The 11,065-nt window shown below is 42.7% G+C and overlaps 1 protein-coding gene across 1 annotated transcript; it reads left to right on the top strand.

The window, feature by feature from the left end:
- The first annotated feature begins 1,924 nt into the window (after positions 1-1,924).
- On the top strand, positions 1,925-9,069 carry errfi1a (ERBB receptor feedback inhibitor 1a). Its single transcript, XM_071526359.1, has 4 exons — positions 1,925-2,091; positions 5,059-5,264; positions 5,443-5,531; positions 5,899-9,069. The coding sequence occupies exons 2-4, from the start codon at positions 5,113-5,115 to the stop codon at positions 7,017-7,019; spliced, it is 1,362 nt and encodes a 453-aa protein (XP_071382460.1). The 5' UTR covers positions 1,925-2,091; positions 5,059-5,112; the 3' UTR covers positions 7,020-9,069.
- The last annotated feature ends 1,996 nt before the right edge of the window (positions 9,070-11,065 follow it).

Here is an 11,065-nt window from a genome sequence, read left to right as displayed (position 1 = left end):
TCAGAGCTCCCACTGAATGTGCCTGCTTCTCTTCCTGCCTGACTAACTTTATAAGGAACTTCCTGTAAGTGATGACATCACACATGAGGCTCACAGGCAGGGTGGGGAGGGAGGTGGAGTGGGAGGAGAGACAGTTTGGGGGCAGAGCCTACTTATCCCACTGAATGTTTCTGTCCGGTTTACAGACGGAGTGATTCTCACTAGTGTTAGTAACACTAGTTACTGACTCAGTGCAGTAAAATTCAATATTATATTTGACTGTTGCATGACACGCAAACACACACTACATTTAATTGAATTTGATTATATCTAAGTTTCTGTTCACTTTTGAATTTTAAGCTTTTTTTGTATAGGTGAGTATTGCCTGTAGCATCCATCATCCATCCATCATTTTATTCTGACTCTGATACTCTGATAGACATTCACCTTAACACACACACACACAAATGAGAAATAGTAAAACTCACCTAGCAGAACTTCACAGATACCCCTTTCTCCTGCTGGTCACAACTGGCCCAAAGGAATGCCAAAAATGTGCCTGAAATTATAAAGGGGGATTAGAGAGAGCCTGGTCCATGCAAGGGCCAAATATGTAATGATAAGCCTGTTAGGTGCGGGGGCCAAAGCAAGCCATGGGGATTTACAAACTCAGGCACAAGAACACTCTGTTCTCTCCACTCACCTCTGCTTTCTGCCACTATTGATTCAACACACTAGCTGTTTGTAGCTATTGTACTGCTGTGTTTGGTTAGCACGCATGTCAGTGGTGGGTTTGTTTAGCCTGGCTAGGTTAGGTGACACAGTTAATACAACACCGCTGAAGACCCAAGTAGGCTAAGTGGCCGTAAATGGATGGTGTGATGGATTGCATGTCCCAGATTATTCAGAAATTATTACCCTAAACTGGAAAAATATAATTTAATTTCACCCTGTCTGTCTGTATGGATCCTACAGCCGAGATGACCGATCACATTCACTGTGTTTCTAACTTGTGTAGACCTGATACATTTCAGGTGAAAACGAACATCTAGTCAGGTAAACAGAGAACAGGTCCAGCTACAGAAAATGCCCACAGTGATCTGATAAGCGAGCTGCTAAACAATATGGGCTCCATTCAGTCAGCAGCAGAATACTGTGGAGATAAGAGCGTTTCTGGCTGTGTTGCTGTGCCTGCCCTCTTATCTTCCCTGGAGCCATCCCCATTACTGCTTCTGTCTCCCCTAACACTTGTGCAATTATTTCTCATGTAGTCTTATGCCCTGCTTTTGTTTATGAAGCTGATTGGAAAACTCTTTAAGTAGCTATATAACTGCATGGAATGTCGGTTATTATTGCACCTAACATATGGCCTAATTCTAACTTTGATACTTGAGTTAAGGGTCTGAAAACAAAATCACATTTGTGCATATTTTCACAATGCAGCATGCAGTTTGGATAAAACAAACCTTCCCCATCAGAAATGACCTAGGAGCATGCAAGAACCAGTTTCCAAAACTGACTTTTCATTGAGCGGTTGCATGGCTGATTCCTAGTCGAAATATGGCTGTAGTACTAAACTGTATGTCCCCATGCCACTGGAATAATTTATCAGCTGACTGCATCGTTGTGTTCACACCTGCTCTGCCCACCCCCGGGTTAAAAGCAGAGATAAACTAAGTACTGCAGACTTTGATCATATCAAGTTAACTAAGGCTATGCTTAAATGAGCCCTCTGTATGTTCAAGGTTGATTCTGCAATCCACACGCATGACTCTCTCAGCCTCTCTTATTGCATGTACTGTGGAGTGAGACTGTTCAGGCAGGCTTGTAAAATAAACGCTGTAGCTTTAAGGGCAAGTGTGTGAGGCGGAGCCACTGCGTTTTTGTAGTGTGGTGGAGCTTAAAAGAACAACGCTCACTACAATACTAGACTATCTAAAAGTGTCACATTATAGTTACAGTATCACCACCGCGCTGACGTCCTGTGCCTGATGCAAGAGAAAACTGAAGTTTTCAGAATTATATCAAAACACCACAGAAACCAAGGAGCTATATTTTGCCAAAGAGGACTCTAGAGGTCTGGCAGCGGAGGAAAATTGCGAAGTTATTTAGGTGAGTTCAGAAAATAATTTGAAATGTCTGATATGCCCCGCGTCTAGTCTGTGCCTTGTTTTGTATGTTGGTGACAACATGACAGCCATATGATTGATGCAGCTTCAGCTTTCAGTCAGATTACTCCTACATTTGATATGCTGTAGTTTGTTCTGTTTGTTTTTCTCAGGGAGCGAGATTATGACTGCCTTTTAGGGAGGCACATTTTCTTTTAGCTGAACTCAATATGATTTGACAGGACCCGACAGAATTAGACATACGAAATGCATTTGTTATTTTCACTAGGTTTATGATGCCTAACCTTATCTCATAACACATATAAAAGGAGAATATTCCATAATTGTTTCATTGCCCTTTGGTTAATTGCAAGCCAATAACCTTGTATGGTTTTATTCCAGGCTAATATCCTGTAGGTATCGTATTGTTTTATTTTCGCTTGGAACAACAAACACACACACACACACACACAAATCCATTCTATTTCATCATTTCCTACACTTGTCAAATAGCTGACTTGTGTGTTATGGTGTGAGTCACCTGCCTGCTAGAGAGCTTTTAACCATTATTATCTCAATCCGGTAAAGTGAGGGGGTGTGCGCGCTGTTTGCTTGCCGCACAGGTAGAGCGGGTATGGTTGCTCGGAAACCGCTGCAGGGGTGTCACAGGTGGGGTGTGAACTCCTTCCTGCAAGGGTTGCGTGTGCCTAGTGTCCTATCAAAAGCAAGCTATCTGCTGATGTTTTGGAGCCCTGACGCCCCCGCCCCGGGACCCTGCGTGTTCTTCTTCACTAAATCCGCTCCTCAGGTCATCTGTCAGTATTTTCACATCCTGCAGATTGCCAGAGGACTCTGTCCACCTATGACCCATGTGATAGAAGAGAGGTCAAGCCTAACTATACAAAGCCCACATTCTACTCTGAAATGAGTGGCTCACAAAATTCCTCCTTAAGAGGGTTAATGCTCTGCATGACTACCCATCATTTGTTTAATCCTGTTGCCTGTAAATGCGCCTGTGGTTAACTGCCAGGATGAACTGTCTTTGCACCTGTTGCAAGAGGAAGCGCAGGGCCCTGGGGGTTCATTATCGAGGATCAGGTTGCTTCCCATCCCCACCGAACCGAATCGGCGGCCCTGGGCAGAGGGATTGGATGCCTTGTTGGGCAATTTGGCTCAGGCTGATGTCCCAAGCTTCCTGTTGTTTTAGAGCTTTGTTTCTCACCAGCTGTCTGGGCATCACATAGATATGGCCCCTCTCTAGTCATTTGTTCCTAGGAGACCAGGAACTAGGGGCCATGTTCCTCTCAGTCATCACCCCTACATTATTAGGAGGACAGCTTGTCTCTGGGTGTGCACACACCCATTTGTGGTCTCCAGCAGCGATGACCATTAAGATTATTGATGCACCTGTTTTCTGAAATGTGTGATTAATAGTGTTGAAAATGTTGCTAGTGCACTTAAGTCATTATAAGATCTGATGCAACAATGCATGGCTGCTATCACAGTCACTCATATATGCACAGGTGTACAACAAAGACACTTTATAGCTACTCATGATACTCTTGCTTGATTATTCTGATCTCTGGTCTTTATTGAAAATGTCAAGGCTCTGCTTACCTAAACTTTGTGACTTTCCAAAGTCATTCCACCTCACAGCACAAAGAAAACAAATCTTCTTAATGTAAGATTAGAGATTGTATCATGGGCAACAGGTTCATCCAGTAAGCAGCCAAAATCAATGTTAGTTTTGCGTCCAATGCAATGCTGACCGCACAAATATCAGTGTGCTGCTCGATCATCCCCTCTGAACATTGTATGCATTGTTTACTCAGCCCTGATGCAGAGCCGACACGAACATCCAGGTCATTTGACATGAGGAGCGCTTGCAAAACCAGGTTTATCTCTGGTAACAGGAGGAGTTCTTTGCTGTTCAGCTCTGCAGCACACACTCTCTGAGTTTCAACATAAATTGTTAACAGTACAATTATATTAAGTTGAGAGGCATAATTATGCAGAAATCACTAAGTTTTAAACTTACTGTAATGAAAAAAACTTGGGCTTAAATAGACTCTGGCTATAGGTGAAGCATAAGGATCATTGAATGCCCATAGAAACACCTCTGTTGGTGATTTATTGGAGAATGTACAATGTTGTTGTACATACTTGTGTATTAGCCTACATTTTTCAGTGTGTAGTATCAAATAATTTAGAATCGAGACACTTATGCCACTCACAGTTTCCACTTTGTAAAACTCACATAGGTTTCTACTTTGTTAAATCCTCTTAAAAATTAAAGGATGGTATTTATTTTTAGTTTTCTGACATTTGTACATGAGACGTGTCCACACCCCATCTAGGTTTAGACCAGTTGTTTTATAAAAGTAGACTTGAAGAACAAAAAAATCTGCACACTTGATGCAAGCTCCCAAGTCTTCATTATAGCAACGTTTTAACCAACAAGGTCTTCCCTCGGCAATCTCCTTTTTTTTATCTATCTATCTATCGCTTGCGCATTTAGTTTGTAAAAACTCCTGGCCAGAGCATTATGTGTGACAGGGTGCGACAGAGTCTGTCCCCAGGGCTTGTTGGGGCACAACTGTCCTAAAGCCCCGTCAAACTGAGCGTTTGTCATTCCACAGTCAGAGGAGCCAAGGAGAATGTTGCCTCATGTTTTCTGTGAAATGCACCACTACATGCACAAGGCCATGACTCTTATGAGAGAGTTGGGCCAGGTGGACAGCTTTAGAGAGGGAGGGGAAGATTCTGTATTTTGGCCTCCATTCTGATATCAAGATTTTCTTCCTTTGAAGTGTTCTCCTCTGCAAAACTCTTGGCTTCACTAGAAGTTACTGGCTCTGGTTTTAGAGGGAATTTTTCAGCATGCTGCATATAGGTTTTGTTCCTCTTCATTGGCCTCTGCTTCCAACGCTCTTTCACTGTCATTCATGTCTGTGTCTTGGCTGTGTTACAGGTACACCAGAAGCAGTGGCAGCCAGCCGGGTGATCTGAGTGTTTCCTGGCTTTGATGCGACCCGAGTGTGCCTGGAGCATGTCCACAGCGGGCCTGACTGCCCAGGAGATCTGTTTTCCCGCAGAAAGCCCCTTCCTGCGGGGCAGCTATTGTCACAGCATGGCTGGATCCAAACCCTCATGGACCTATCGCCATGAGCTGGACAAGTGAGTGCTCAGGTGCCAATACTAGCAGGTCATTACTAGAAAGGGAAGGTGTATGAAATCTGCATGATGTTCTGAAGGGTTTATGCACTCTGTCAGGATTTCTTGTTGTAAAGTGTAAAGTAAGTGGCAAGATTATTGCTGTGGTTAATATTAACGTTATAATTTTTCTTTTTAACAGCTTCTACTTCAGTATAGATCCTGCACACATGGATCACAGCTCCCGTGCCCAGCAACAGGTGCCACCTACACCATCTCTAACTTATGAGAGTAAGTGCTTGGATCTATCCACTGTACAACCCATCAGTGCATGCATCTTCCAACGTACTCTCATGCTAGAAACGGAGACCTTGAATTGTACTTTTGAACCAGCTGTTACATACTGAGTAAGTGGTTTTCCAGAAACTCAGAGCATGCTGGGAGTCCAGATCTAAACTTACCAATGGGAATGTTTAACCAAAATGTGAGAGATGGTTTTATGGTTGTAACAAATTATGTGACCTCCAAACACACCACTGCCAGGATTTACATATGAAACGTTTTTTAACCTTTTTGTACAGGATATAGTGGATACAAATTGTTATTATTGTTCAACAATATGATAATTACTCTTACTTTTGTGTTTCCCCACTGACAGGACAGAAACATAGCCCCAGCACACAGAGATTACCCCCTAAAAAATCCAGGCCCACCCATCTCTCCCTGTCATGCAGTGCTGAACTGTCCACCCCAAGCCCTGCTGATGATGACCAGGTGGTCCCCTCATTCCAGAGGCTGTCTGTGTACGAGTGCAGCAGTCCGCCACAGACGCCAGGCAGATGTTCCAAGCCTCTCCCTCCCCTCCCCGCACAAACGGATATCTCCCATGAGCAGGCTATTGACAACGAGGTCGAATTTTTCACGAGTTCAGACGACAGCCGCTGCCTGGTGCCTGATCATTGTCCCAAATCGTCTCCTTTTCGCTATGGAGTCCCGAGCCGACGGAGCTTCAGGGGCTGCGGGCAGATTAATTACGCTTACTTTGAGGGTCCAACAGGGCAGCAAAGCCCGCAGCAGCCCCAACAGCAGCACCAACCGCAGCCACAGCAGGAGGTGCGGGAACCACCTGAGCAGCAGCTGCCGGAACCGCCTGAGCCACTGGTGGTCGTTTGTCAGAGACAGCAGGACCGGACTCAGAGGAAGCTGCGGCGCTCTCACTCTGGCCCAGCCGGTTCCTTCAACAAGCCCACATCACTGCGCCTGACGTGCCACCACCGCTACACCCACGGCATGGATAAGCCAGAAGTGCCACCCCCTATCCCTCCACGGCCCATCAAGACAGTAGACTACCGCCGCTGGTCAGCAGAGGTCTCGTCAGGGGCTTACAGCGATGACGACAAACCCCCCAAGGTGCCCCCAAGGGAACCTTTGTCCAGAGGCAGCTCCCGTACCCCCAGTCCCAAGAGCCTCCCGACGTACATCAACGGGGTGATGCCCCCCACCCAAAGCTTTGCACCGGATCCTAAGTATGTGAGCTTCCGGGGTTTACAGAGACAGAACAGCGAGGGCTCACCCTGCATCCTGCCCGTCATGGAGAACGGCAGGAAGGCTAGCACCACACACTACTATCTCCTGCCTCAGCGGCCTCCTTTCATGGACACCCCTTATGTGGAGAAGTTTCTGCGGGTCGTGAACAGCCCTGCAGGTCGTAATGCAGAGGCGTCAGACTCAGACTGGGACTGTCAGACCAGGAGGAGACCACATGTGGATTTAGTTTGAAAAGTTTTAGTCTTGAAAATCTAAGTAGGAGAGGACTCTATGGTACATGAGCAAAAACCACTTGGCAAAAAGGTGAAACTGGACGCTAACGCCTCTCAAACCGCTGCTTTTACTCATTTTTTTTTTTACCCCTTCTGTATTCTGAAAACACAGGGTATGTGTGCACTGTATGCAGTTACTGGAAATGTTGGAATGGCTATCACAACAGAGAGATGCTTTACTTAAATGCTGTGTCTCTGACTATAGATTGTGGGTAAAATTCAACATTGTAGAGATTATTTTTGATATGATTATTATTTCATGATATTCAATATTGTACTGTTTTGCTGATGATGTGGTGCAGTCAAAAGGTACAAGCAGGACTTGAACCTCATGTGCTCAGTGTTTTGTGTCTGGAAGGTTGAGGATGTTTTGTGAGATGCATTAGGGTTTTTTGACATAGCTTTTGTATCTCACAAGGGACAAAAGGTCAGTAAAGTAACCATGTATCACTTAATATATTAAGTTTAAATACAAGGCCAATTTATTTTTAAGGAAATGAAGGATGCTATCATGCAAATCCCCATTTTAGTTGCTATTGTGTATGCATGGATATGCTTTAAGAATGCATGTCAAGACTGATATAGTTTCCCGCCTTGATGAAGTTCCAGTCTTACTCAGGCTACTATATCTGCGTTAATTTGTGTCTCCCACAAGGCATGTACATTTTGTACTAGTGGGTGGGTGTATTACTGGTAGCTATGCATGTTTCCAGTGGAATGTCTAGTGCAGCTTATATTGGTGTACTTGTCTCTTCGTGTGTATGTATGTATGTATGTATGTGTGTGTGTATGTATGTATGTATGTATGTGTATGTATTTGTGCATACATGCATGTGAACAGCAGTAGGAAAAGTGTTCTGGTGATACTATATAGAATGACTTTCTACAATTAGTAGAAATTTTTTTAACAATATTTGTTACCGTGCTCTGCTTGTTTGCAGCACTTGCTTTTAAGTACAACCCTCTAAAGTGCACACTTATATTACTTTCTTTCAGTGTCCAGGTCTGTTTTATTGCACAGAAATTGGCCTGTTGAACATATGTGAATGTATGCTGTTCTTACTGAATTATGTCAAACAGTTGGAGGAGTTCATTTTTGGTCAAGCTGTGAGTCATTGCCTGGAACTAATTTGCCTCACATACTACCTCCATTGATATTATAATTATAATATTTCACATCCCCTTGATTTAAATAGTGTCTAAGGTCACATTATAAATTCATGGTCCTCAGAGAAGACGAGGTAACCAGCTACATATGAATAGGTGAACTGACAATTTTTTTTTATTCAATTACAAGTGGACAATGAACAAGTAACACCTCCACTGAGGCAATTAGTTAAGATTAAGAATAATACAAAATCAGTTCTAATATAGGATATGTTGTCTACCATTAGAGATCTTAGATTATGGAGATATTAGGCAAACCTGTTAACACAGAGACATTACACAGACAGTGCAGGGCTTACCTGCCTGACACAGACTTTCCTGTTCTGCTCATGCATTCCTACCTTACATGATTGCAGTGGGTGTGGTCCGAGAGACTTTGGCTGCTGGCAGCCAAGAAAATGTATGAATTTTATTGTTATAGATGATTGAAAAACCATCAGGATGATATAGTAAATGTAGCACATTCATTGAAGTAACCCTTGGTATAGAACATGGTGTTCAATTTGGGAAACAGATAAGCGCTAAGGTCAAACGGTCATTGAAGTATACTTTTTCTCTCCCTTCTGCTCACAAACCTTGCCAACACAATGTTGTTTTGACTTAAATGTCTGAAAAATGTTTACATTATACACTGAAATTATTTAATCTTAACGTATTCATATGTCTTATTAGAAATAATAAAACCAAATGAAGACTAGTTCATCAAGAAATAACTGACGTTCTCTGCTGTGGTGAAGACATGCACTGGGAGAGTACAGTATGCTGTGTACAGTATTTAACAATTCCATTTGTCGTTATGAATAGTTGATCATTCTATAGTCTTTAAAAAGAAAACAAAATAAAACATCTTATTTATGAGTCTGCTTCATTCTGTTATATTTCTGTGAATGTGTCAAGTGAACTCTTAACTCAGCTGTTTGGCCTGTTTTATCACCCACACACCCTCATGCTGTGCCTTATTGTGACTGGCCTCCATCCAGATAGAGAAGAGTGACAGATCGACTGACAGGTATATATTCCCTTCCTCTTCCTGGTTATAACTATGACTCTTCCCCTCGCCGCTCGACAACTCAGATGCTCCATGGCAGCCAGCTTCGAGCCCCAGATTTGAAGCATTTAACAATGTTGCAAGTGCTTTCACTCTTTAACTTTTGTCCATGTGGTTAGGCATGGAGCCGAAACCACAGTGAACCACACAGAGCACCAGAGGTAAAATAATTACCTAAATAGGGTGTATTCAGCTGCTGTTACTTTATCCACCATAATCTCTTGAAAAGGCAGCAGTCATTTCTGTAGGTATGGTGTGCTGATAATAATTGATTGTGTACTATCCTCTCAGTGGAACAAAAGGCGACAGTGTGAACTATCTAGGCCACCTGCAAACCCTTTCACCTGGTTCACTCTTGGGTGAGCTGCTAGGCGACAGCATGGGTGGTGACTATGGCAACTGCGACAAAGGCTACTCATTTAAAATGTGGCCTGGTGGGGGCAGGAAAGATCAAGTGCCAAATGAATCAACAAGCCAACTAATCTGAGGTGTGCTTGCAGATAAATCAATGGCAAAAAATGCATTGTTGTACTGTTGCAGTGCTGTTGTTGGAGTACAAAAAGGCATTGCTGTAGTACTCAAGTCCAGGATTCAGACTTGTGATTGGACTTGGACTCCATTTTCACAATTTTCATTACTTTTGACTAGACTTGTGACTGGACATGGCACTTTTATCAGACTTGGCTGTGCTAGCACAAGGGATTGTTACACCAGAGCCTGTGCATTGGCGAATTTCAGTCACTTTGTTCCTCAAGCTGTCTTTGTCTAGCTCTCTCTAGAGTTTTTGAATTACTTCTGATCCCTGAACATAAAGTTACATGATAACAACTCAGTTGTCTGCTCTCAACACATCTTGACCCTCAAATTGAACATTTCCGCCAGGATATGGAGTTAATTTGGGCTCAAGCACCGAGGACATGGAACTCGACTTGGAGGTTTAGTGGCTCAACTACAACACTGATAAATATATTTTTGGCATCAAGTAATTAGACAGAAGTCCTTGGCTGGTTCGGCTGAAGATTACCCAGTGGAAGGAGCTCCTTTTTCATGATAAGAATTATTATGCTCATTATGGTTTCTGCCTCATTAATTGTTACATAACCTCTGTTGTTTGGTCTGCAGATGGAATAGAGCATGTCTGCTTTCTATGTCTGGCTCTTACACAAGTCTGCAGTGCTGCCTACATTGTGTGAGGGTGTAACCGTAGTGGTGGTAGCAATTATAATGATAATATGCAAATGTTTTACAACAAAAGCACAAAACAATAACCCTGAAAAACATAAACAAGAATACTGGATGACTGACACCTCTGTCAATATCAGAAACAACACCAAATCCTCACATAACTTTATGAAGAAGAGAGAAGTAATCCAATCAGTAATAAAAACAAATAATTTACAATATTTGCAATCAAGACTGTCACTGCTGGATCCATTCAAGGTTACTCAGTGATTGAGAAATCGGATTTGAATATCAAGCAGATACTGTAACAGTAATTTAATATATATACAGATGTACAGAAACCAGAAAGAAAGATACAAATCAGTTAAATGCAACTTTTGTTTTCAAAAGACAACTTAAAATAGGGGTCCTGATGACAAATTCACAATCACCTTTGGTCTGAAATTTGAAGCTTTCATAAGAGCTTCATCTTGACTTGAGGCTACATTCCTGTACATAAGGGATGAAACACTCAATAAGATAAGTTTAAAAGTTCAAACCAACATAAACAATATTCCAGTTTCAAATATATCAGTAAACTATCTAAAACCATATTCTTAATGCATATG

Source organism: Centroberyx affinis, unplaced genomic scaffold (assembly GCF_046629955.1).
Source record: "Centroberyx affinis isolate AG114_WGS23_722 - 3 ecotype Tasmania unplaced genomic scaffold, CSIRO-AGI_Caff_v1 ptg001408l_1, whole genome shotgun sequence".
Lineage (NCBI taxonomy): Eukaryota > Metazoa > Chordata > Actinopteri > Beryciformes > Berycidae > Centroberyx > Centroberyx affinis.
This window is presented reverse-complemented; position numbering and strand designations above follow the sequence as displayed.

Excerpts from the sequence above, each read along its gene's own strand:
- errfi1a (XM_071526359.1), top strand. The coding sequence starts at position 5,113 with ATGCGACCCGAGTGTGCCTGGAGCATGTCCACAGCGGGCCTGACTGCC. Across the intron at positions 5,265-5,442 it reads TATCGCCATGAGCTGGACAA|CTTCTACTTCAGTATAGATC; the intron begins GTGAGTGCTCAG and ends TCTTTTTAACAG. Across the intron at positions 5,532-5,898 it reads ACCATCTCTAACTTATGAGA|GACAGAAACATAGCCCCAGC; the intron begins GTAAGTGCTTGG and ends CCCCACTGACAG.